This window comes from Typopeltis vanoorti, chromosome 22 (genome assembly GCF_054136105.1).
Source record: "Typopeltis vanoorti isolate ZY-2024b chromosome 22, IOZ_Tvanoo_1.0, whole genome shotgun sequence".
NCBI lineage: Eukaryota > Metazoa > Arthropoda > Arachnida > Uropygi > Thelyphonidae > Typopeltis > Typopeltis vanoorti.
In genome coordinates this window covers 67617193-67644876 of record NC_143570.1, presented here as the reverse complement: position 1 = coordinate 67644876, position 27684 = coordinate 67617193, and the positions used below count along the sequence as shown (strand labels likewise).

Here is a 27684-nt window from a genome sequence, read left to right as displayed (position 1 = left end):
TTACTGTGGCTTTCTTCCATCTTATTCTGTGGCGAGTATCCAGAGCGTGGTCTGCAAGCCCAGAGTGGCTGTACTGGTGAAATCGGATGTAATCCTTGTGTTCTGAGATTCTGATATTTGCTGTCCTGCCTGTTTGGCCAAAGTAGGACAGTTTACAGCTGCAAGGGACCTGGTATACACCAGGTAGGTCTAGGGGAAGTGGTTGGTCTTTGGTGGAGCGGATAAGGGATGCCAGTTTTCTATGTGGTCTGTAACAAGTGGTCAAGTCATGTTTTTTTAAGATTTTATTGATTTTTTCTGAGGTGCCTCTGATGTAGGGAATAGTGATGGATTTAGAGTAATCTTTTTTGTGAAGGGAAGGGGGTGGTGGGTTGTGGATAACTGGGTTAAGTATTTTTTGGAGGGGGTAGCCGTTGGCTGAGAAAGTGTCACGGATGTGATTTAGTTCAGTGGTTAGGGCTTGATTATTAGAACAGATTATTTTTGCCCTGTTGAATAATGTTTTAATAACTCCATATTGTTGTGAGGGGGGGGGGGGGATTGTTGGTGAATGTATCTGCCTGTATGGGTGGGTTTTCTATAAACTGAGAAAACCAAGGTTCCATCAGGTTGGCGGGTGACTAGTGTGTCTAGGAAGGGGAGGTTATTGTTTTCCTCTTTTTCCAGGGTGAATTTGATTCTAGGGTGTTGGTTGTTCAAGTGTGTTAGGAAGGAGAGGAGTGAATCCGGGCCATGTGGCCAAATAGCGAAAGCATCATCAACATAGCGAAGCCATATGGTAGGTTTTTGTGGGGCTGAGTTTAAGGCTTTCTCTTCAAACATCTCCATGAAGAAGTTGGCCAGGGGTGGGGAAAGTGGTGAACCCATGGCTGTCCCCTCTATCTGTTTGTAGAATTTTTCCTGCCAAACGAAATAGCCTGAGTTCATTGTAAACTGAAATAGGGCTGAGATATCGGGAGGAAATTTAGCTTGGATTAGCTCTAAGGTTTCTTTGAGAGGGACATTCGTGAATAGGGAGGAGACATCAAAACTGACCATTATGTCATTGTGTTGGAGTGTAAGGTTTCCTATACTGGCTTTGAAGTGGGCTGAGTTTTTTATGTGTGATGGTGTATTGCCAGTATAGTGTGAGAGCGCTTTGGCTAAATGCTTGGCTAGTTTGTAAGTGGGGGAATCAATGCCATCCACTATGGGACGTAATGGCACATTTTCTTTGTGTATTTTTGGGAGCCCATATATGCGGGGGGGTCTAGAGTTATAGGGTTTTATTCTGTTAGTAATCTCCACAGGCCAAGAAGTGACCTTCTTAAGGAACCTATGGAGTTTTCTAATTTGTGAGTTGGTGGGATTGTAATTAATGGGGAGGTAAGTGGAACGATCTAATAATAAAGCTTTGAGCTTACCTGTGTAATCTTTAAGATTAAGTACCACAGTGGCGTTTCCCTTATCCGCTTTGGTGATCACTATATTTTTGTTTCTTTTCAATTCTTGTAGTGCCTTGTATTCACTACTGGATATGTTGGATTTTGGAGGTTTTGCTTTGTTGAGAACACAGGCTACATCCAATCTGATATCGTTGGCGATGTGGTTGGGCAGTTGGCGAATCCCGCGTTCAATTTGAATCATTAATTCCTCGGCCGGTAATTTCCTAGGAGCAATGGCGAAGTTGTGACCACGTGACAGAGCGTGGAGTGCTTCTGGCTTTAAGGTAGCTGACGATAGGTTAACCACAGTGTTGGTTTGTAGTTTGGGCGCCGAGTTCTTTGTTAGTTTATCAAACTTGTTGATATGTCGGCTTCGTACTCGTTCAAATTCTTTTTTAGCTGCCGTACACGAGACGTCATGTAGTACCGACCAAAGCTCGTGATTCAGCGTATGTGAAAGCTCGTTTTCCAGCGTTGTTATAGCGATGTTTATATCGGCTAGGGAACCGCGTGTAGCGGTAATTTGCTCCCGAAGTAATGCCTGGCTCGCGCGGTTGTAAATACGGAGAGCTTTCTGTGAGATGAAGCGGTGTTTGAATTTAACACAGTTCGGGATGACATGATTATCCCGGCAGCGTTTTAGGAATGCCAGACGGTTAAGTTGTCTGGATTTGGCCAACCTAGACACACTAGTCACCCGCCAACCTGATGGAACCTTGGTTTTCTCAGTTTATAGAAAACCCACCCATACAGGCAGATACATTCACCAACAATCCCACCCCCCCCTCACAACAATATGGAGTTATTAAAACATTATTCAACAGGGCAAAAATAATCTGTTCTAATAATCAAGCCCTAACCACTGAACTAAATCACATCCGTGACACTTTCTCAGCCAACGGCTACCCCCTCCAAAAAATACTTAACCCAGTTATCCACAACCCACCACCCCCTTCCCTTCACAAAAAAGATTACTCTAAATCCATCACTATTCCCTACATCAGAGGCACCTCAGAAAAAATCAATAAAATCTTAAAAAAACATGACTTGACCACTTGTTACAGACCACATAGAAAACTGGCATCCCTTATCTGCTCCACCAAAGACCAACCACTTCCCCTAGACCTACCTGGTGTATACCAGGTCCCTTGCAGCTGTAAACTGTCCTACTTTGGCCAAACAGGCAGGACAGCAAATATCAGAATCTCAGAACACAAGGATTACATCCGATTTCACCAGTACAGCCACTCTGGGCTTGCAGACCACGCTCTGGATACTCGCCACAGAATAAGATGGAAGAAAGCCACAGTAATACACCGCAGCAAGTTCAAGTATGAAAGACTATTCATGGAATCAGCCTCGGCCCTTAGGAACATGCCAAACCTCAACAAATTTGGATGCATGAAACTGCCCCAAATTTGGGAAACTTTTATCAAAAGAACTTCAGCCCAAAGGCCAAGAACTATCAATATAGCCCGCCAGGGGGCACCATCAGGACTTTAGGAAAACGCTAGCGTCCTAGCCTCAGTCTCATTTGTTGTATTAGTACTTGTGTGCACGTGTCTTTTTAGTAAGTTCTCAAGAAGATGGCAACGTAACGTTCGCCGAAATATCGGAAAGTGTATATTAAAGTTTATTTAATCTATATTTCCAGTATACGCTGTCAATTCCTTAAATATTAGTTATTATGTCTAACCAGCGTATAAGCCTCTCAACAAGAATAAGGAAGGTGACTAGCATTGTAAAGAGAGAAAAACTGGAATATGAGGGGAGAATAGCTCTGAAATCCAAGGACAATGCTGAGGAGTTTTTTTACTATGTCACAAGTAGGATGAAAAATAATAGTGGACAGATTACCTTGCTGTATGGAGATGGGAATCAGATGACCAATGCAGATGACACAGTTGAACTATTTAAATGATCACTTTATTAGTGTGTTTCATTCTGGTATGGCAGGCTTACTCCTAGAAGGTTAATGAGTGGTGAAGTATTAGAAATGAACAAAGAGGATGTATTCCAAATACTGAGTATACTAAACAGCAATAAAGCAGGGCGACTAGATGGAATTTCACCAGATGTTTTAAGGGAATGTGCTATGGAAATGACTGTGCTATTAACTTGGCTGTTTAATGAAAGTCTTATAATGGGGCAGGTTCCTGGAGAGTGGAAGGAAGGTGAGATAGTACTATTGCATAAGCATGGTGGTAGAATGGAATGGAGGTATCAAACTACAGGTCTGTTTGTTTTTCTTCTGTAGTTGTAAAATTTTAGAGAAATTCATAAGAACTCGTATACAGAATTAAGCAGATGAGAGTAATATTATTTATGCAGACCAGGCATGGATTTGTTAAGGGGCATTCTTGTTTTAGTAATCTGGTTACCTTTTACTATTGAATAACAAGAGCAGTGAATCAGGGTAAGGAATATGCTATCTTTTTTTTTTTTTTTCAAAGGCATTTGACAGGGTGTCACATGACAAATTGATTTTTAAATTGCAAGATATGGGTTTGGATATCAGTTAAGTGGATTGTATTGGCTCTCTGATAGATATCAGAGAGTTGTATATGGGAGAGCCGAATCAGGGAGTAGGAAAGTTACAAGTGGAGTTCCACAGGGTTCAGTACTGGCACCATTAATGTTCAATCTTTATGTTGCTGATATTGTCACAGGACTACAGGGAGATATTCAGTTTGTGTTTGCAGATGATGTGAAGCTTGGGGGATTATTAGTAATAGTGCTGATATTTTGGTTCATCAACAGGATTTGAATAAGCTGGAAAGCTTGGCAAAGAAAAGTGGTTGTCAATTTAATGCAACTAAATATAAGGGTTTAAAACTTGGGATGCTTCATACTCAATAAGCAGAATTATAATAGAAGTTGTGGAAGCAAGGGATCTTGGGGTGATTGTGGATAGAGATTTAAAGTCCCAAGGACATATTGCAAAGGTTTTGCAGACATCTCAGAGAATTGCTCTCATGTTGAAGAGGGAGAGCACTGACTGTAAGAGATAAAAGTGTGGTAGTCCCATTGTATAATGCTTTGATCAGAAAACATCTTGATCTCTGTGCTCAGATCTGGTCACCAGGAATTGAAAGGGATGAAGTAACCTTGAAGAAGGAAAATGAGATCAGGACTGTACAATGTTGATTATGAGGAAAGACTGAAAGTATGCAGACTGCAGAGTTTGGTGGACAGAAAACAAAGAGGGGTGGGGATATGACTGTAACACTTAAGATGTTGAATGGTTATTATCATATTAATACAGAAGAGATTTTTCATATGGTAGAATGAAGGGAAGAAACAAGGACAAGGGGCCATCCCTGGAAGTTGCAAATGGAAGTGGTGTAGTTAAAGTGTCAGAGAGGCTAGTGAAGGTAAGGATCCAGAACTGGGTTGACAACAGTGATGTTATCTTTGATGGACATCAAGGATTTGCCAAAGAGAGGGCATATTTTAGTAATCTACTTATTACAATAAAGTGACAGCTGCATTGGATGACAGAGATGGCTACATGGTATGCTTAGATTTGGCAAAAGCTTTTGACAGATTACCATATAAGTTGATAGTCAAACTAGAGAAGATGAGATTGTATATCAGACTAATACAATGGACTGGAAATTAGCTATCTGATAGATGTCAGCAAGTTGTGAACAGGAAGCAATATCCCAGAAGGGACAGTAACTAGTGGAGTATCTCAGGAGTCTGTTTTAGGGTCACTGCTCTTTAACCTGTATGATAATGATATTGGGAAAGATTAGAAATGTGAATATTCAGTTGTCTGTAGATGATGCAAAATTGGGAAGAACTATGAGGTATAGAGATGTTGCAACCTTATACAAAGACTTAAATGTACTGAGTGAATAGGCACAAGAGTGGGGATGCCAGTTCAGTGATGCAAAATGTAAGGTTTTAAAATTTAGAAAACAAAGATGGGGTGCTTAAGGGTCAAAGCTATATGTGGAGGTCTCCTCTCAGTTATAGCCTTTAAAGGAATGCAGAGAACATACCAGGGCTTCTGACCTAATGTCCAATCCTCACCTTCTCGTGGTGCACCCTGTTGGGTATCTACTTGGATACTGAACGAACGAGGATGGGCTGGCAATTTGGGATTTAGCCGACCAAATTGTATTCTTACTGGTTAAACCAAAATAAAAAAATGACGGTACAACATGACAAAATTTCATGCCAGCTGGGGCGTCACCCGGTTAAACAAGGTCCCCGTTGTTTTCGCCAGGGAACCAGGGCGAAGAGCGAAAAGTCAGCTACTGGAACAAATCTGAAAACAAACCCCAACTCAACATCACCAGAGTTAAAGATCGGTACTATGAACATAAGAAGCCTCAATGGCAAAGAAATGGAGCTAGCTAAGGAATTAGATAAGTACCAGATCGACATAACATGTGCAACTGGAACAAAAAAGACAAAAACCGGTAAGATCTTTCTGAGCAATAAATACAAAATGTTATATTCAGGCAATGACAATCAAGGAAAAGAAGGAGTAGCCATAGTATTCAACACAAAATACGAGGCTAATCTTCTTCAATGGCAGTCAGTCTCAAGTAGAGTAATGTGGGCAAATATGAGAATGGGGAACTGGACAATGAGACTTATTTGTGCCGATGGTCCCACAGAAGGTTCTACTAAGGTAGAAGTGGAGGAATTTTTTCAGGCTTTAGAAAAAGCAACTGACACAATGAAAAAGGAAAAGTTGGTCCTTGTTGGGGATCTAAATAGCACAGTAGGAAATGACTGTGAGACATACAGAAATATTTTGGAAAAATTTGGAGAAAAGAGCAAAGCTAATAATAATGGCAAATATTTGTTGGATTTCTGCAAAGGACATGTACTGGTTATTACTAACACCATATTCCAACATAAAAATGTGCACAAATTCACATGGAGAGAAGAGGCAAGGAATAAGAAAAGGCTCATTGACTATGTTATTGTTGATAGTGATGTTTTCTCTATCAACAATAACACTAACACAATAACAATAACAAAGGACACCAGAGTGTACAGAGGATTTGAAATTGGAAGTGATCACTATTTAGTCTTGAGGCACAATATTATTATTATTATTATTATTATTATTATTAAACAAGATCTCATGGAGTCAAAGACTCATCTAGGAGGTCCTTTTATCTCACACACATCTCATCATACCAGGTCTTAAACACATTCAAACTCCTTGCAGACACCACACTCTCAGGCAAGGCCTGGTTGGCCGAGTGGTTAGTGTATCCGCTCTCCAGTTAAAAGGCTGCAAGTTCGAATCTGGCTATGGGCATGAATGTTTGTGATTGTCTATTTAGTCTTGAGCAGGATAAAATTGAATTTCATATTGAAAAGAATAACATGTAAGAAAGTTTTAAAGCAAATAAAAGTTGAGCAACTCTCAGATGTGAACTGTAGACTAAAATACACAAAAATTATTGAAGAAAAAATGAAAGAGTTTGAGAACAGGAATCAAACCGTGGAGATTCAGTGGCAAGCCTTGAAGAAAGCCCTGATTGATTCAGCTAGAGAGGCATGTGGTGAAGTTGTCTGCAAGGATAGAAAAATTAGAACTCCATGGGACACAGGAAGTTAAAGAGGCAGTGAAAGAAAAGAAGAAAGCATATCAAAAGTTCCTAGCAAATAAATCAACCTGGGCTCTTAGAGAATACAGAGACAAATATAAGAAAGCTAAACACGGTGTGAAACTAGCTAAACAAAAGTCATGGGAGGACTTTGGCAAGAATATAGAAAATAAATATCAAGAAGGTGGCAAAATATTCTGGAGGTTGTTGAGGAAGCTTAAGAATCGAGGAAAGAGTGCTATAAAAGGAGTTAGAGATGATAAAGGTGACATGAAAACAGGAGAAAAAGATATCCTTGAAGTAGGGAGTAATTACTTTGAAAAACTGCTAAACGAAACAAGCAGTGATGACAGCACAGTGTTAAAAAACACTGACCAGGCATGCAGTCAGGAATACATATCCATACTCGAAGAAGAAAAAGCCATCAAAGGCTTGAAATGTCTAAAGGCAGCAGGAGCAGATGATAATCGGCCAGAAATGGTGAAGTATGATGGCATAAAAGTCTTACAGTGGCTGCACTGCATAGTTCAGAAGGCCTGGACAGAGGGACGAATTCCCAATGATTGGAGTATAGCGCTCATAGTACCCATATATAAAAAGGGAAATAAAACTGAATGTGAGAATTACAGAGGTATTTCCCTACTGAGTGTTCCTGGCAAGATCTATGCAAGTACACTTGAGAACGGTTGAGAAGAATTGTGGAAGAAAAGCTTGGTGAAGAACAAGCTGGATACAGGCCAAATAGAGGCTGTCAGGATCAGATCTTCACTTTACGACAAATAGTCAAGAAAGCATGGGAATATAACAAAGATCTGTATTTAAGTTTTGTCGATCTGGAAAAGGCATATGACAAGGTGCCAAGAGAGAAGCTATTCAATACGTTACAGTTATATGGTGTCAATGGAGCATTATATCAAGCAATACTTAGCCTTTATTTGAGTTGTAAGCCAGCAGTTAGAATTGAAAAAAGTACAGGAAGATGGTTTAATGTTAAATCTGGTGTGAGAGAAGGATGTACATTATCCCCTCTGTTATTCATTATCTATATGGATCACATTATGAAGGAAAGTGGTATTAAACCTGATATCAAAATTGGAGATGTTAATGTCAGCTCTTTGCTTTATGCGGATGATGTTATACTTCTTAATAAATCCGCTACAAGTCTGCAAGATTCTCTGACTAAATTGAATAACTGTTGTAAAAGATATGGTATGAAGGTCAGCATTAAAAGACAAAGATAATGAAAATAGGCAGAATCATTGAAAATGTCAACTGTGTTGTGAATGGAGAACCTGTGGAACAAGTAAAACATTTCAGCTACTTAGGCACGATTTTTGGTGAAGATGATAAATTAAATATAGAAATAGACAACAGAATCAGCAAAGCTGGTATGGTGGGAAGTCAATTGAATAAATTCATATGGAATAAGAGAGAAATTAGTCAGAACACTAAATTAGCTGTATACAAGAGAATGTTCAAACCAGTTTTAACTTATGGATCTGAGAGCTGGGTCAGAAGTGAAACACTTGACCAAATACTAGAGACCGCAGATATGAGAATCCTGAGATAGATTATAGGCATGAGCAGATGGCGTCAATGGCAATATCATATTAAAAACGAGGATATTAGGAAAGAACTTGACATTGTCAGCATCCAGGAATGTGTTAGCAGAGCTAATCTCAGGTGGTATGGTCACTTAAACAGAATGGGCGAAGAAAGATTAGCAAAACAAGCGTTCTCTGCCAGGTTGGCAGCAAAACGACCCAGAGGAAGACCAAGATATAGGTGGATTGATACGGTACAAAGTGCCTTAGACGATAGGAATATAAGATCTGATAATGTTCGAGTCTTGACAAGTAACAGACTGATTTGGAGGAAAATTGTGGATAGGAAGTTAGTAATGATAATTTTTTCATGTAGTACTATCATATCCTGTACACTCCTTGAGGGTACATGGCAGGAATTTGATGATGATGATGAAAATAAAGATGGGATGTAGAATTTACTCTTGGTGGGGATATATTGTTGGAGGTGCAGGAAATAGATCTTAGAGACAATTGTCTAGGGTATTTTCTGGTGTCTGGAATATTGAGTATAAAGACAGGAAGAAGAGGGCTGATATGATAGAGATGTACAGGTTGGTAAGAGGTTGTTATAGAATTAATGTTGAAGAGGTTTTTCATAAAATGGTGGGAGATGGGAGAAGAACAAGAGGTCATTCCTGGAAGCTATACAGCAGGAGTATCAAACCCAATCGGAACGCAAGCCATTTGACATAAAATCGTATCTCAAGTGGGCCGCAAAAACTTTTCAAGTAAAAAAACCTGCACTAATTACAAAGGGAAGTTAAAGAATAAGTATAAATAAATTGGAAAATTAATAACAAAAATTTTATTTATTCTAAGTCATTACACGACAAAACAATAGTATAATGATTATGACAACTCAAAAAAAAAAAAAATAATAAAATAAATAAAGAATATTTTTATTATATTAATGTTTACAAACAGATGGCATTTAAACCAAATTAAACTGAAATTAATTTTTTGCTGCTTTGTGTTTGAGTTAGTGGATGCACTCACACACATCCAACTAAAAACAATACTTTTTAGTTTAGATACTGTGTTTGCTGGTGCAATATATGGTTTTGCTTGAGTCTAAACATCATTGTTAATGTGGGAGGAGACATATGATTCATTAGTTAGTGCATTTTTATCCCAGTTGTCTCTAATTGCACTAAAGAAATATATTACACAGACAGCAAATGTGTCTGTTCTTGTGTGATCACTGTGGAAGGACTTCCTGACCTGGGGGGCATCTGTTGTCTCAGGATGCCCAGTTTTAAACTTGGCCACCTATCTGGACTGTTGGATATGTTGGGGCACCATCACCTAAAGCAGGGGTGGGGAATCTCTCGCCTGCGAGTCTATTTCAATTCACCCCTTTGCTGATGTACTCGTATGTATATGTAAATAAAATTTTATAATAATTTAAATTTATTATAATTAAATTTATTTAAATTTAAATAATTAAATATACAAAATCAAAAATAACTATATTACATAAAATATGATCGTAATACGTCTGGCAACCATCAAATCGAGACCAGCCATTAAAATATAAAGAAATCAGAAGCATTTCTCAGGGGCAAAGTTCTGACTTTCTCTCATTGGTTGCTTCCCAACTACTGCCACGACATTTTCCCGCGTGTGAAAACATATTGACTTTTGACTTTGTTTTTCTCATGTAGTACTGCAAGTGCCTTGTAATTAACCAGCTGACAACTTTATTCGATTTATTTTTTTAAATGACAAGCTGTAGTGAAAATCGTAAATGAAGTAGTGAATGTGATCTGTTTTGTGACAAATGGACAGAACTATACTTCTTTATTGAAATTAATGACAAGTGCATTTGTCTTATTTATAACGAACATGTTGCAATTTACAAAAAATATAATCTTGAATGACATTATTTGAGTAAGCATAAGAAATATGAAAATTTTAAAGGATCAGAACGTTTAGACAAGATAGCCACTTTGAAAGAAAATATAATCAAAAGCCAATCTCTTTTTAAAAAGCTTATTCAGGAAAGATCATCTGTAACTATGCTATAATTGCTTTAATAAAGTTCTCAGTTAAAATAAAATAAATATAATTTTTTAAATAAATTAAATATAACCTTTGCTTGATTGTTATAATTATATGTCTACACAATTGTAATTAAAAGATACCATATCAGATGAGAATGTTACACATTTACTTATTGAGATATATATTGCACACTACATACACTATATATAAGAATTAAAATTTGCCAGTCGTCGCCTGCAGAAGTTTTTAAATTAGCAATTTTCGCCCTTGATACTAAAAAGGTTCCCCACCCCTGACCTAAAGTCTCACAGAAAGTTTGGTGAATGTCGGCTGCAGACTTTTCTTGCAGGGCAAAAAACTTAATGCCAGGCTGCGCCTCTGTGTCTACGAATTTCTTCAAATCTCTGACATGTCTTCTTATATATCCTAAAAGAAAAAGAACAAATTATTACAATTTGATGAAACATGTGGATTAAAGGGTTTTAAGATATGTTCTTTCTTGTGGTTATATCAGTTGCTTTTAACATAATTTTTGTTCTAGGTGTTTATTAGAACTTTTGAAGACATCTCGTATGTAATCTGTGCAGGGCATTTCATTATGTACTGCAGAACAATTTTTTTTTTTCATAAGGAAGAAAGTTTTGATATTTATAAGTAATGAGCTAAAATATCATTTATGGAAAATTAGAAAAAAAATGGCTTTGAAAACCAGCAATATGAAATAAAAATGCATTAAAAATATTGTATTATGGGCATTCATTCTACTGTTCAGTTTCACGATTTTTATATTGAGAAAGAAGCATTTTTCATCAGGGGAAGATGAAATGTTGCCTATTCTTATTATGAGAGGTTTTTCATCCTATGGTCTTATGATGAATGGAAAGCCATCCCCCGGCAGAGAAGGCTAACTCAAAGTGGTTAACTCAGAAAAGCTAAGTACCTTGGTAACCACTTATGTGGATTTTAGTTCCAACTGGTATTTTGGTTGTTCAGCAGCATGAGACCAGTGAAAAAGAAAAAAAAAAGATAGCCTTTGACTGACATGATGATATAAAAGAGATGAGGTCATTTTTTTATTTCTTCTACTATCCACCAGGCTCTCTTGCAACCCTACTACTCAAGGTCTATGATTCTAGAATCAGTATATAATTAGTCTGGATAGTGACCCTTTCCATAATGTTTTTGCACTGTGGGATACTAAGACAATTAATGCCAAGTTCGTTGCCTCTATATAAAAGTAGACTAGTCATGAAGATACTTCATGCACAAACTTTATGTTTGGATAACGGATGAAAACACTTAAGAATATAATTTCTTGTCAAGTATAATTATAGTTTGTAATCCAATGTTAATACTTTCTCCAAATATACCCTTTACAATGTTATTGTTGTACCACTTTTACCAAAACAATATCATCCTTAAATAATCACTCTTTTTTCTACTGACTATTATCAAAAGAACTTCTTGGAATTTTTTTGGCCTCATTAGCTAACTACTGCCCATATTGAGGGCAGTAGTTAGCTCTATCTCACACTATATTGCCTCAAAACCACTAAACCATTGCCACTATTTGTCTCTTGCATCTCCAACTGAGAGGAGCATAACTCCTCCATCTTCCCACATCTCATGTACTCTGACAATTTTGGGGAAAATAAACTCTTTGTGGTGTCAGTGAGATTTGATCTATATAACAAGTCCCACTGACACCACTTTTCAGATATGCTTCTTACTCCTTATATCCAATGCCTCAATCACTCTACTGATTCTACTTCCAGAAAAACAAACCCTGTGCATTTCTCTTTAAATCACTTGAGGCTTCCCATTGAAAGCCTGAAGTGGCTTGGAACCCCCCCCCCCTTTCTAAGCAAGGTTTATGGATATACGGATCTTCACTGACCCAGTGTTGATGTATTATCCATTTATATAGTATCTATCTGTAGCATTTGATGGATGGGATTATCAATATGTAATGGAAAAAATTTTAAATACTCATTAATAACACCAAACAAAAACATCTGAAATTAATCTTCTAGTGAATTGACTAATCATGTAACTAAGTAATAACAACAGATATGGGTAAGTATATAACTACAAAGCAGGGTAAATGATAACTGCATTTTTCTTTTAAATTATTATTCAAACTGATGAAAGTGATTGTATCCTTACAATTAATGTACAATTTGCTCCTTTTATGATTTCTGATTTCAGATAATTATTTTCTTCCAAAACTTCAACTTCTTGGGTCTTGCAAAAAGCATGGGAATGCAATGGTGATGAAATTTTATATGTTTCATCTAAAATAAAAATACAGAATGAAAAGAAACTTGAAATGATAACAATAAGTTTTACTTATTAATACTTTTCACTCTATACAGTCCCAGAACTAAGGCAATAAAATGATAACATTTTTTATATTCACTTACTACTATGACTCTCTACAGCCTAACCTAAAAGTTTCTTTACTATATCATACATTTTGTGATATCTGGAAATGATTTACAGAAACACATCTCACTCGTAATAAATTTAGTTTAATCCATTATCCAAGTGTAAGCAAACAAAGTTTGCACCTGAAGTATCTTCAGGACTGAGGCAACTCGTGGTAAAGGTGGACCACGCTCTCATCACGCCTCGTCTTAGTATCTCCCATAATGCAAAGCACATCTCCTTGCAGACATGTATAATACTATGCATTAAGGGAAGGGTCACTACCATGACCGGTTTCGACTTTTATTGAGGTCTCGTCAGTGGGAGTCAGACCCAGAGGTGGTGACACCAAGATGAAAGCAATGGAGAAGTCACATTTAAATATACGAGTTGCCAAAAGGTGTCTCACCTTATTATTAAATTATTCTGGATTTAGAGATGGATGTTAGAAGTTTTTTCCCACTTGGTTAGACTATAATAAATTTAATAAATTTAGTTTAATCCTTTATTCAAGTGTGAGCAAACAAAGTTTGCACCTGAAAGTATCTTTAGGACTGGGGTAAGGCAGTACAACATCGGGCAACTCGTTGTAAAGATGGAGCAAGCTAACATCACTTCTATCTCAGTATCTCCCATAATGCAAAAACATCTCCTTGCAGATATGTATAATGTTATGCATTAAGGGAAGGGCCACTACCCAGACTAGTTTCAACCTTTATTGAGGTCTCTTCAGTGGGAGCCAGGCCCAAGTGGAGATACCAGGCAGAAGCTTTAGCAAGGTCATCTCTACCTATAGGAGTTGCCAAATGGTGTGCCACCTTTTTATTAAATTACTCCGGATTTAGAGAAAGATGTTGAAAGTTTATTTTTCACTTGGTTAGACTATAATAAATTTAGTTTAATCCTTATCCAAGTTTGAGCAAACAAAGTTTGCGCCTGAAAGTATCTTCAGGACTGGAGTAAGGTAGTACAACATCGGGAAACTTGTTTCAAAGGAACAAGCTAACATCACTTTGGGAGATACTTAAATAGGAGTGATGTTAGCTTGCTCCACCTTTGCAACGAGTTGCCCGATGTTGTACTACCTTACCCCAGTCCTGAAGATACTTTCAGGCGCAAACTTTGTTTGCTCACACTAACCAAGTGAAAAGTAAACTTTCAATATAATAAATTTAGTTTAATCCTTTATCTAAGTGTAAGCAAACAAAGTTTGCACCTGAAGTATCTTCAGGACTGAGGCAACTCGTGGTAAAGGTGGACCAAGCTCTCATCACTCCTTGTCTTAGTATCTCCAATAATGCAAAGCACATCTCCTTGCAGACATGTATAATGCTATGCATTAAGTAGACTGGTTATTGAAGGGAGTAATGAGTAGTGGCCCTTCCCTTAATGCATAGCATTATACATGTCTGCAAGGGGATGTGCTTTGCATTATGGAAGATACTAAGACAAGGAATGATGAGAGCATGGCTTCAGGACTACTTCCCAGACCGGTTTCGACCTTTATTGAGGTCTCGTCAGTGGGAGCCAGAATACATGTCTGTAAGGAAATGTGCTTTGAATTATGGGAGATACTAAGACAAGGAGTGATGACAGCTTGGTCCAACTTTACCACGAGTTGCCTCAGTCATGAAGATACTTCAGGTGCAAACTTTGTTTGCTCACACTTGGATAAAGGATTAAACTAATTTATTATAGTCTAACCAAGTGAAAAATAAACCATAAACTTTCAACATCTTTCTCTAAATCCAGAGTAATTTAATAATAAGGTGAGACACCTTTTGGCAACTCGTATAGGTAAATATGAATACAACCCAATGTAAATATTGAAGGCAATGAGAGAGCAGACAGACTAACCAAAGAAGCAAGCTACTCACCTTAAAAATTACACCCACTACCTGATGCTAATTCTGTCGCAAAAATAAGATTGTTAAAACAAACTATCAAGAAGAAGCATAAAATCAGTGAAATTAATGAAAATAGAGAAATAACCACAATCAACACCAGACAAAGGAGGGAACATTTTAAAGGCATGAACATCCAGCCGGATGGTACCAGACGCTATGAAATATGCAAGAACTGTCTAGGAGCCGAATTAACACCTGCCCATATCTATTTTTGTCCAACAATTGCCACTGCTCTATAGAAAATTGTCAATAACCTTATAGAAAAGCTCTACTCAATCAAAGTTCAACAGATTGCCAAAGCAATTCTACAGGCTCATGGTCATATCTAGAAGCCCTTCAACGGACTCGACAACAACAACAACAACAACATGAAATTATATGTCAATATATCAAACACTTCTACAATAGCAAACAAATTAATCTGAACACTCAAATTTTAAAGAAAAATTTTAATTTTGCAAGAAAATAAGTTCCTAATAAGTTCATGAATTCACTTAAACATGGACTCTACCATCAGAGAAAACATTTTTCTTATTTCTGCATCTCGAAACCATACTTTTAAAATGGATTGTATTAAGTAAACCTTTGTATCACAAGTTAATTATCTAGGTCTCTTTTTTACTATGGCTCACAAATTTTCTATTGGGTTAATATCAGGAGAGTTACCTGGCCACTGAAACAGTTGGATGCTGTGATTTGAGGCACTTTTTCACTTTTTTCAAAGTGTGGCATGGAGTGAGATCCTGTTGGAAGATAAGTTCTTTGTCTACACAAAATGAATAAAACACTACAAATATCAACTTGTTTCTTCTTCAAGTGTCATTCCCTAGAAGGAGGTTGGCAACCATGTCACGGAACTTTTTTCTTTCTTTTGCTGCTCTGGAACATTTATGGTAATTCAAGCCAATCCAGTCTTTAATGTCCTCAAACCACATTCTCCTGGGTCTTCCTCTCCCTCTTTTTCCATCCAGTTTTCCTTCTGATATTAATTTCTGAATGCCTTCTTGTCTAGTTAGATGTCCAAAATATTTAAATTTCCATTCTTTAATTATTTTCATTAATGTTCTTTTCATTTTTGCTTTCTTTAAAACATCTTCGTTTTTTATTTTCTCTGTCCATGGTATTTTCGACATTCTTCTGATGGTCCACATTTCGAAAGCTTCTAATTTTTTTCTCTGCTTCTTTATTTAGAATCCAAGGTTCAGTGTTGTAGAGAAGGCTTGACCAGATATAGCTTTTATTAATTTTTTTCTTGTGTCTATATTAATGTCTCTGGATGTTAGAATAGTTTTCATATCAATAAAGGCTTTTCTTGCTATCAATATTCTACTTTTTATTTCTTTAAGGGAATTTCCTCTCTCTGTAAACATTTGTCCCAAACATATAAAAGACTGAACCTGTTCAATTTTCTTTTTGTTAACAGTTATGTTTAATTTTTTATTTATTGGTTCTTTTAATATAATAATGAACTTTGTTTTCTTTAGGTTGATAATTAATCCCATGTCTAAGCTTCTGTTGTAAATTTCTGTGACTAAGTTTTGAATTTCTTTTACACAATTCTTATTCAGCTATAAGAACTGTGTCATCTGCATACCTGAAGTTGTTTAAGTTCCTACCCCCTGACTTTTTACAGCTTTCAGTTGTGAAATATTTTTAAAAACTTGCTCACTATATATATATATTAAGACACATCCTTGTCTTACTTCTTTTGATTTGCTAGAATATGCATTTTCATATCTTATTTAAGCCATTTGATTTCAGTATATATTTGTAATTATACATAGATCTTTTCTTTTTAACCCGTTATTCTTGTGATCTATCGAATCAAATGCTTTGGTGTAATCAATAAAACAAAGATATATGCTTTTCTGGTTATCAAGAGTTCTTTCACATAATGTTTCAAATTGAAAATTCCTTCTCTTGTACCTTTGTCTTTTTGAAAACCTGATTGAGTGTCTTCTATTTCTGCTGATAAAGTGCCTTTTTTTCTTTCTAGGATTATTCTCAGCAGTAATTTTGTAACATGGCTTGTTAAACTTATTAGTCTATATTCTGAACATTCAAAAGTTATTGGAATTTTGGAAATAGTAACAAAGATGGATTTCCTTAGATCATCAGGGATGTATCCTGTATCATAGATGATATTAAAAATAACCTTTAGATCATTAAGTGTGTTTTCATTTACTTTCTTTAACAATTTGATAAGGATCTGATCAGGGCCTGGTGTTTTACCTGTTTTCATTTGACTTAGAGCATATTCTATTTCTTCATATGTAATTGGTTCATATTTTGTCTATCTGGTGCATCTGTGTAATCAGAATCAAACAGTTCTTTTCCATATTCTTTCCATCTTTTTATGATATCTTATGTCTCTAGTAGCATTTTTCCATTTTTTATCTTTTTTACAAGGGTCACTATTTGTAGCGAGTCTCCTCCACAATCTCCTGTCTACGACAATCTCCACCTCCTTCCACTGAGGAAGGAGGTGGAGATTACAAAGGAGCAATTTGACTCCTTTGAGAATGACAAGAGATGCTATCTTTGGGTTATGGCAGATGATAGAAAAGTTTCGAGAGAAGCAACGGGAGCTACATCTAGTATTTATTGATCTGGAGAAAGCATACAATAGAGTGCCAAGACAAGAAGTCTGGAGGTGTCTAAGGGAGAAGAAGGTACCAGAGAAATATGTCAGGCTGGTGCAGGAGATGTATAAAAATGTGAAGACAAGAGTTCGGACCTGCCTGGGAGAGACAGAAAGTTTTCCAGTGATAGCTGGCTTGCATCAAGGGTCAGCATTAAGTCCGTTCCTGTTTATTATTGTGATGGAGATGGTGACGGAGGAGGTGAGAGAAGACGCACCTTGGACTATGTTGTATGCAGATAACATCGTGCTGTGTACAGAATCAAGAGAAGAAGTGGCAGATAAACTGGAAAGTTGGAAGAAAGTACTGGAAAAGAGAGGTATGAGACTGAGCAGAAGTAAGACAGAGTACATATGTTGTAAAGTGGATGGCAGCCAGGAGACAGATCTGGAGCTGGAAGGAAATGTCATCAGGAAGGTCAGTGACTTTAGATACTTAGGTTCAACAATGAAAGAGGATGGTGAGGCTGAGAAGTAAGTGGGATGCAGGATGCAAGCAGGATGGAGGAACTGGAGAGAAATGGCTGGAGTGTTATGTGATAAGAGGGTGCTGATAAAAATCTAAAAGGCAAAATCTACAGGACAATAGTGAGACCAGCTATGACATATGCTATGGAAACTGTGGTCCTGAGGAAAAATAACATCAGCAGGGTGGAGGTAGCGGAGATGAGAATGCTTAGGTGGATGTGCGGTGTGACCAGAAAGGATTGTCTGAGAAATGACTATGTAAGGGGAACGGTGAAAGTTATGAACTTAGGAGCAAAGATACAGGAGGCAAGGTTGAGATGGTTTGGTCATGTGAGGAGGGAGGAAGAGTATGTGGGAAGAAAGGTCATGCAGATAGATGTGCAGGGGAGGAGGAAGCGCAGGTGGTCAAAGAAGAGCTGGAGGAAGATGGCGGAGGAAGACTTGAGGATAAAGAACTTGGATGCGGCTACAGCCCAAGACAGGAGGTTGTGGAGGAGACTCACTACAAACAGCGATCCTACTTAAGTAGGAAAAGCTCCAGAAGAAGAAGAAGAATCTTTTATACAAGGATTATAGTTGAAATTTTTCTTTTTATTTGTCAGAGCATGAATTGACTTATGCACTTCTTTACTATTGTTTTTTGTCCAATTCCTCTATTTCTTTACATTTTTCATTTAGTCACTTGTCTTTAGCCTTCATGCATTCATTTTTTATAATTTTACTGAGTATTCTATACTGTTGTGTACTTTTCTTTTTTCGTCTTCCATTCATAAGTTCTAGTATTGATTCAGTCATCCAAGGTTTTTTCTTATTGTATTTAATTTTTGGAATAACCTCATTAGCTGTCTTATTTTCAATTTCCTCTGTGTTACAAAGTATACTGTCTTCTGTTTTATATCCTACATGATCTAATTTTTTCCTAATTTCTGAGTTAAACACCATTATGTTGTCAGGTATATTCAGAGCTGTCAAGTCTTTCAGTATGATTGTTTTTAGAAATGTTTTTTAGTTTAATTTTCAAAGTAGACACAACAGGGTTATGGTCTGAATCTATATCAACACCAGGTATGTTTTTATGTTGGTTGTATTATTTTTTAATTATCATTATGAACTCTATTTGGTTTCTTATAGTTATCTGGGTTTGTCCAAGTATATAGTCTGTGCTTTGGATGTTGAAAGAAAGTATTGATTATGTGTAAGTTGTTTTGAATGCAGAATTGCATCAGTCTCTTACCTCTTTCATTTCTTTTGCCTAATCCAAATTTTCCAACAACTGGATTTTCTTCTTCTTCTCCAACCTTTGCATTCAAGTGACCCATCACTATAAGTATCTCATTTGATTTTACATATTCTATAGATTTTTGTAAGTTGTTATCAATATCTTCTATTTCTTCATCATTGTGAGTCACTGTAGGGGCATAAACCTGGATAATTATGATGTTAAAAGGCCTTGCGGCTAATTTAATAAGTATTATTCTTTCATTTATGGGTCACAGCCCCATTGCACATTTAAAGATGTCGTCTTACTTAATCATGAAACCCACTCCATATTTGTGTTTCTCTCCACCAGAATATACAAAAGTAAAGCCATCTTTTTCTAGTTTTCCCGTGTTAGGCCATCTTCTTTCAGTAATTCCCATCACATCAACTTTAAGTCTTTTCATTTCCTGTAAAAGGTTGTCAAAATTCCCAAGTTTATATAATGTTCTCACATTCCAAGTATCAATTTTCATGGAGTGCATTTGCAGTGCTCCATGATGCATTTGCAAAGCTCATTTTATTCACACTTTCAGTGTCTTCTTGGAAAGTAACGTGGTGAGGCCCCGATCTCTTTCACATCTGCAATAGCCAGCTAACTTGGCTCACTCTTGTTCTTGGCTCACAATTGTTTAGCACTATCATAATAATCTGTACATAACAGGAACTGATGATGACTTTTACAATTTAGTATGACAACTTGTTTACACTATTCAAATCGCACAACACTATTAATAAACATTGTAGAGCCAGTTAAAACATGCAGCATTCAAACAAAATAGTGAACTAACACCAAAACCGAAACCAAATTTATTATTAACTGAAACAAAAACCAAACCCAAAACAAAAATTCAGCTTGTTTGGATTAAATTGTTCACTATTGCAGTGTTCCTCAACCTGTGGTCTGCAGGCAGACTTAAATTAATATATATTTTTTAATTATCAAAACAAATTAAAATTGAATAAGTAAAAATTATTGACATCAAATGGAGACTTAAAAAACAACAACAAATATAATCAGAATGTTCGAGGGTGGAAGCAATAAAACTATATTGTTGTTCACTTCACCCTTTTTATTATTCGTTATTCTGCCGCTATAAATTTAGCAGCAGAATAATAAAAAAGGGGTGAAGTGAAAAACAATATAGTTTTATTACATCTGCCTTCCCTTGCTGTTTTGTCAGATTTGAAGTGAACACGATTTCAACCAATTGCTTGTTGTTTATTGATTTTTATTACTGAAGGTTACCCTCCTTCAACCAAGGCTCAGTATATCTTCAGAAGTGCTAAGTGATACTTGGACAAAGTGTGTCGTGAGTTAACTCCAATATTTATATTTTTCGGAAACATTTTTTAATAATGGAAAAGTGGCTTAGAAATAGGACTTTGAAAATAAGAGCAAATGAAACAGGTGATGTTAATCCTAATTGTGATACACGTGTTGTAACGGTGAGTAAATCTGATACTATTAAAGTAGAAAAAACAAGCAGTTCAAAGAAAACAGTACGAAATATAACAGTTCATTTACTTAAATATAGTAAATATTTACTATAGTAAATATGTAAACTGTAGGTCGCAGAATTAATGATATGGCAGGTGAGGTAGAATCTCAGTTAATTGAAAGAGTTAAGAAGAGCCCTTATTATGCGTTACAAATAGATGAGACTACTGATGTTACAGATGATGACCAGTTAATATGCTACGTAAGATATGTGCATGATAACAACATTTATGATGATATTCTGTTTTGTAGAATTTTGTCATCCCGAACAACTGAAGAAGAAATATTTCACACTCTCAATAATTACATAATACACAAAGGCTCCAGTGGGAAAAATGCATGGGCTTCTGTTTGGCTGGAGCTCGTGCCCTTACAGGCAGGCATAGTTGGGAGTTGTTTCTATGGTCAAAGAAGTGGCTCAGGACATGAATTGGGCATATTGTTTCATACATAGAGAAAGGTTGGCCTCCAAAGGAATGCCACCAGAATTTAAAATTGTGCTATACAAAACTGTAACGCTAGTTAATTTAATTTTATTAAGGCTCGACCACTAAATAACAGGTTATTTTCAGTATTCTGCGATGAAATGGACAGTGAATTTCCAGGGGCAAAATACTAACAAGCTTATTTCAATTAAGGCACGGAGTTTTATTGTTTGTAATTCTAATTGTAAAATTAGAATTAGAACATAATTCTAATTTTGCATCATTATTAAGGCTTGACCACTAAATAACAGGTTATTTTCAGTATTCTGCGATGAAATGGACAGTGAATATATACAACTTTTGCTTCATTCTGAAATTCAGTGGATTTCCAGGGGCAAAATACTAACAAGCTTATTTCAATTAAGGCATGGAGTTTTATTGTTTGTAATTCTAATTCTAAAATTAGAATTAGAACATAATTCTAATTTTGCATCACTCCTTGTTGACGAAGCATGGTTATCAACACCATCCTATCATTCAGACATTTTCAGGGAAATTCTTTAACTGTTCTTGATGACTACGACAAAATAAAGGCATTGGAGAAAAAAAAAAAAAAAAAAAAACTGGTAAAAGCCAGATAACTTGCACCTTTTCCAATATTGGAATCCTTTTTAGTGGAATATAATCTTTTGTTGATTCTGAGTTTCTGGAAATGGTTTGTTACCACCTCAAAACTCTGAAACAGAATTTTGAAACATATTTTCCGAATAAATTTAAGAAATTTCTGTGGATTTGAGATCTATTTCAGGCTTATAGTCATGAGAATGACCCTTTTGTTATCGAAAAAAGAACAGTCAATTGAGCTTTCAAGTGACAATGGACTTAAAATGCAATTCCATGATCTTGGTTTGAACTGAATTTCCTGAATTATCTGAAGAAGCACTGAAAGTCATCATGCAGTTTTCTACAAACTATCTTTGGAGAAAGATTCTCGTAGACAGGCTTATACATTGGTTATGCATTTCTAAATAACTTAGGGAATTGAAACAACGTGGATCCGAATATAAATTAAATTATATTTTAATAGATATTTCCGATATTTCGGCAATGTCACATTGCCATTTTCTAAAGGAACTTACAAAAAAAGGCAGGTGCACACAAGGCAATAACAATACAGTAACTGAGAATGAAGATTTGAAGCTATTGTTCTCCTAGAAGTCCTGATGGTGCCCTCTGGAGGGCTAAGTAGGCGTTCTTGGCCGTTGGGCTTAAGGTCTGCTGATGTATGCCTCCCAAATTTGGGGCAGTCGCATACAACCAAATTTGTTGAGGTTTGGAGAGTTTCTTAGGGCAGAGGCTGATTCCATAAATAATCTTTCGAATTTATATTTGCTCCGGTGTATTATTGTTGCTTTCTTCCACCGTATTCTGTGGCGAGTATCCAGAGCATGGTCTGCAAGACCAGAATGGCTATACTTGTAAAACCGGATGTAGTCCTTGTGTTCAGAAATTCTGATATTCGCTGTCCTGCCTGTTTGGCCAAAGTACGACAGTTTACAACTGCAAGGGACCTGGTATACACTAGGCAGGTCTAGGGGAAGTGGTTGGTCTTTGGTAGAGCGGATAAGGGATACCAATTTTCTGTAAGGCCTGTAACAGGAGGTGAGGTCATGTTTTTTTAGAATTTTGGTAATTTTTTCTGAGGTGCCTCGGATGTAGGGAATGGTGATGGATTTAGAGTAATCTTTTTTGTGGAGGGGGGGGGGTTGTGGTTTGTAGGTTTTAATATTTTTTGGATTTTTTTTGGGGGGGGTAGCCATTGGCTGAGAAAGTGTTGAGGATGTGATTTAGTTCAGTGTTAAGGGCTATGTCGTTAGAACAGATTAGTTTAGCCCTGTTGTATAGTGTTTTTACCACTCCATATTGTTGTGAGGGGGGGTGGTCGGATTGTTGGTGGATGTATCTGCCTGTATGGGTGGGTTTTCTGTAAACTGAGAAAACCAAAGTTCCATCAGGCTGGCAGGTGACTAGTATGTCTAGGAAAGGGAAGCAGTTGTTTTCCTCTTTTTCCAGGGTGAACTTGATTCTGGCGTGTTGGTTGTTTAAGCGTGTAAGGAAGGAGAGGAGTGTTTCAGAGCCATGTGGCCAAATAGCGAACACATCATCAAAGTAGCGAAGCCATATGGTTGGTTTTTGTGGGGCAGGGGCTAAGGCTTTTTCCTCAAAGGTCTCCATAAAGAAATTGGCCAAGGGTGGTGAGAGTGGTGAGCCCATGGCTGTCCCCTCTATTTGTTTGTAGAATTTTCCCTGCCAAATGAAATAGCCTGAGTTCATTGTGAACTGAAATAGGGCTGAGATATCGGGGGAGAATTTAGCTTGGATTAGCTCTAAAGTTTCCTTGAGTGGGACATTTGTGAATAAGGAGGAGACGTCGAAGCTGTCCATTATGTCAGTATGTTGGAGTGTAAGGTTTTCTATGCTGGCTTTGAAGTGGGCTGAGTTTTTATGTGTGATGGTGTGTTGCCAGTATAGTGTGTGAGCTCTTTGGCCAAATGTTTAGCTAATTTGTATGTGGGGGAATCAATGCCATCCACTATGGGACGTAATGGCACATTTTCTTTATGTATTTTTGGGAGTCCGTAAATACGGGGGGGGGGGGTATAGAAACGGTTTTAATCTGTTGGTAACTTCTACAGGCCAAGAAGTGACTTTCTTAAGGAGCCTGTGAAGTTTTCTAATTTGTGAGTTGGTGGGATTGTAATTAATAGGGAGGTAAGTAGCCCGATCTAATAGAAGAGCATTCAGCTTACCTTTGTAGTCCTTTTGGTTAAGTACTACAGTTGCATTTCCTTTATCCGCTTTGGTGATAACTAATTCTTAATCTGTCAGCCTCGTATCTTTTCAAACTCTTTGTCTGCAGCAGTACACGATATGTCATGTAAAATTGACCACAGTTCTTGATTCAAAGTGCCTGAAAGTTCATCTTCGAGGGTACGAATAGCTTCGTTAATTTTGGCTAAGCCTAACCGCGTGGTGGTGATTTGTTCGCGAAGTAACGCGTAGCTAGCGCGGTTTTATATACAGAGCGCTTTTTGCGACACAAAACGGTGCTTCAATTTTGCACAGTTCGGGATTACCTTGTTATCCCGGCAGTGTTTCAGGAAAGTCAGACGATTTAATTGTCTAGACAGCTTCAACTTCATTTTACCATATTGGCGAGCCTTCCGTGCGATTGTATCTCCGTGGATGACGTTGATTACGAGAAAGCCTGAAGCTCTCAACGTGCTATCACGTGGCCACAACTTCGCCATTGCTCCCAGAAAAATACCAAGTGAGGATATTATGATCCAGATTGAAAGAGGAATCCGCCACCTTCCACATCAAATCGCCAACAGTGTAAGACTGGATGTAGCTTGTGTCCTTTCCATAGCAAAACCACCCAAAACCAATATATCCAACAATGAATTTAAAGCCCTACAGGAATTGAGAAATAATAAAGAATTAGTTATCACCAAAGCGGATAAAGGAAATGCAACTGTAGTACTTAACCAAAAGGACTACAAAGGTAAGCTGAATGCTCTTCTATTAGATCGGGCTACTTACCTCCCTATCAATTACAATCCCACCAACTCACAAATTAGAAAACTTCACAGGCTCCTTAAGAAAGTCACTTCTTGGCCTGTAGAAGTTACCAACAGATTAAAACTGTTTAACTCTTTACCCCCCCGGTATTTACGGACTCCCAAAAATACATAAAGAAAATGTGCCATTACGTCCCATAGTGGATGGCATTGATTCCCCCACATACAAATTAGCTAAACATTTGGCCAAAGAGCTCACACACTATACTGGCAACACACCATCACACATAAAAAACTCAGCCCACTTCAAAGCCAGCATAGAAAACCTTACACTCCAACATACTGACATAATGGACAGCTTCGACGTCTCCTCCTTATTCACAAATGTCCCACTCAAGGAAACTTTAGAGCTAATCCAAGCTAAATTCTCCCCTGATATCTAAGCCCTATTTCAGTTCACAATGAACTCAGGCTATTTCGTTTGGCAGGGAAAATTCTACAAACAAATAGAGGGGACCGCCATGGGCTTACCACCCTTGGCCAATTTCTTTATGGAGACCTTTGAGGAAAAAGCCTTAGCCTCTGCCCCACAAAAACCAACCATATGGCTTCGCTACGTTGATGATGTGTTCGCTATTTGGCCACATGGCTCTGAAACACTCCTCTCCTTCCTTACACACTTAAACAACCAACACGCCAGAATCAAGTTCACCCTGGAAAAAGAGGAAAACAACTGCCTCCCTTTCCTAGACACACTAGTCACCCGCCAGCCTGATGGAACTTTGGTTTTCTCAGTTTACAGAAAACCCACCCATACAGGCAGATACATCCACCAACAATACACCCCCCTCACAACAATATGGAGTGGAAAAACACTATACAACAGGGCTAAACTAATCTGTTCTAACAACATAGCCCTTAACACTGAACTAAATCACATCCTCAACACTTTCTCAGCCAATGGCTACCCCCCCCAAAAAATATTAAAACCTACAAACCACAACCCCCCCTCCTCCCCCCCTCCACAAAAAAGATTACTCTAAATCCATCACCATTCCCTACATCCGAGGCACCTCAGAAAAAATTACCAAAATTCTAAAAAAACATGACCTCACCTCCTGTTACAGGCCTTACAGAAAATTGGCATCCCTTATCCGCTCTACCAAAGACCAACCACTTCCCCTAGACCTACCTGGTGTATACCAGGTCCCTTGCAGTTGTAAACTGTCGTACTCTGGCCAAACAGGCAGGACAGCGAATATCAGAATTTCTGAACACAAGGACTACATCCGGTTTTACAAGTATAGCCATTCTGGTCTTGCAGACCATGCTCTGGATACTCGCCACAGAATACGGTGGAAGAAAGCAACAATAATACACCGGAGCAAATATAAATTCGAAAGATTATTTATGGAATCAGCCTCTGCCCTAAGAAACTCTCCAAACCTCAACAAATTTGGTTGTATGCGACTGCCCCAAATTTGGGAGGCATACATCAGCAGACCTTCAGCCCAACGGCCAAGAACGCCTACTTGGCCCTCCAGAGGGCACCATCAGGACTTCTAGGAGAACAATAGCTTCAAATCTTCATTCTCAGTTACTGTATTGTTATTGCCTTGTGTGCACCTGCCTTTTTGTAAGTTCCTTTAGAAAATGGCAATGTGACATTGCCGAAATATCGGAAATATCTATTAAAATATAATTTAATTTATATTCGGATCTACGTTGTTTCAATTCCCTAAGTTATTTAGAAATTGTGAGAAAGAATTTTCATCTCTCCTTCAAATAAAACAAAATACAGAAATCGTCTTAGTGTGTGGCAATCTTCGACTGAAGTTGACCATTACTGAGCCAGATATCCTGCAACTCTGCAAAGGCCAAGTAGGAATTGCAGAGGCTCATTAAAAGCAAGCAGTAACATAATTATATCATCTTATTTATTTGGACTGCAGTTTCTGATTATTCTTGTTACTGGTTTTGGAATTAATCCATTTCCAAAATCGCAGATGAAATGACAGTTATGCAAAGTGGCGTCACGGTGAGGCTCAGCTCTGCTGGCGAGGAGGATAGCTGCCTGCATCCCATTTAGTGAAGTTCTGTATCTTGTACGGTCACTTGCAGGAATATGCGACTGAGCACACCGAATCTGTGGGAATGCAGATAACAACATCCATACGGTCATGGATTGTACAGAAACACACATCACAACATAACGAATACAAGCAGCACACAGGATGGATATAAATAAAACCACCACACAATTGATGATCTGCCAGATTTACGATGATCACTGTTGTGGCTCTGGATAAAACAGGACGGATATAATTAAAACCACCATCATCACACGACTAGTACAAATCACATGCGTACGGTATATACGGCATACGGTCACTGGCAGGAAAATGCACCAGACCACATGGATGGCACTTTGCGACTGACATCGTGGGGTGGACTGTTTATAGATAGTGGGAATGACCTCACATAACAGGATGTCTTAAATTTTTTTGCTGGTCATGGAAAACTCCTCAGAAAAATAAGGCGATTCGTATCGGCCAGAAGTGTGTGTGTGGATGGGGAGGGCATTAATTGCTTTGGGATGTTCTGAGTGAAATTTTTGGGTATATGCAGGGGATGGATTGGACAGGACAAGGGATGTCATCCATGATGGAATCCATGGATGTCAAGTTCGTAGTCAGTATTATGATGAATGGAGTAAGATAAGAACAATATTTTCCCCTCGACTCACAATGCACTTAGCAAATGGAACAGCTTACATGTCACAGGTCGAATCTGAGAGTATGTGAAGATAAAAGTTGCAGGGCTTCATGAGTATGGGCAGATAAATGGGGATAACATATAAAATAGAAAAGTTGCTGTGGGTAGA

At 37.6% G+C, this 27684-nt stretch overlaps 1 protein-coding gene across 1 annotated transcript in view; it reads right to left on the bottom strand.

Annotated features, from left to right (window-relative positions):
* Positions 1-27684, bottom strand: part of mus201 (rad2 superfamily protein mus201) — a 296493-nt gene that overhangs the window by 82919 nt on the left and 185890 nt on the right. The window contains exon 6 of the mRNA XM_090412474.1: positions 12760-12887. Coding sequence (XP_090268600.1) covers positions 12760-12887 — 128 coding nt within the window. The remainder of the gene's footprint in view (positions 1-12759; positions 12888-27684) is intronic.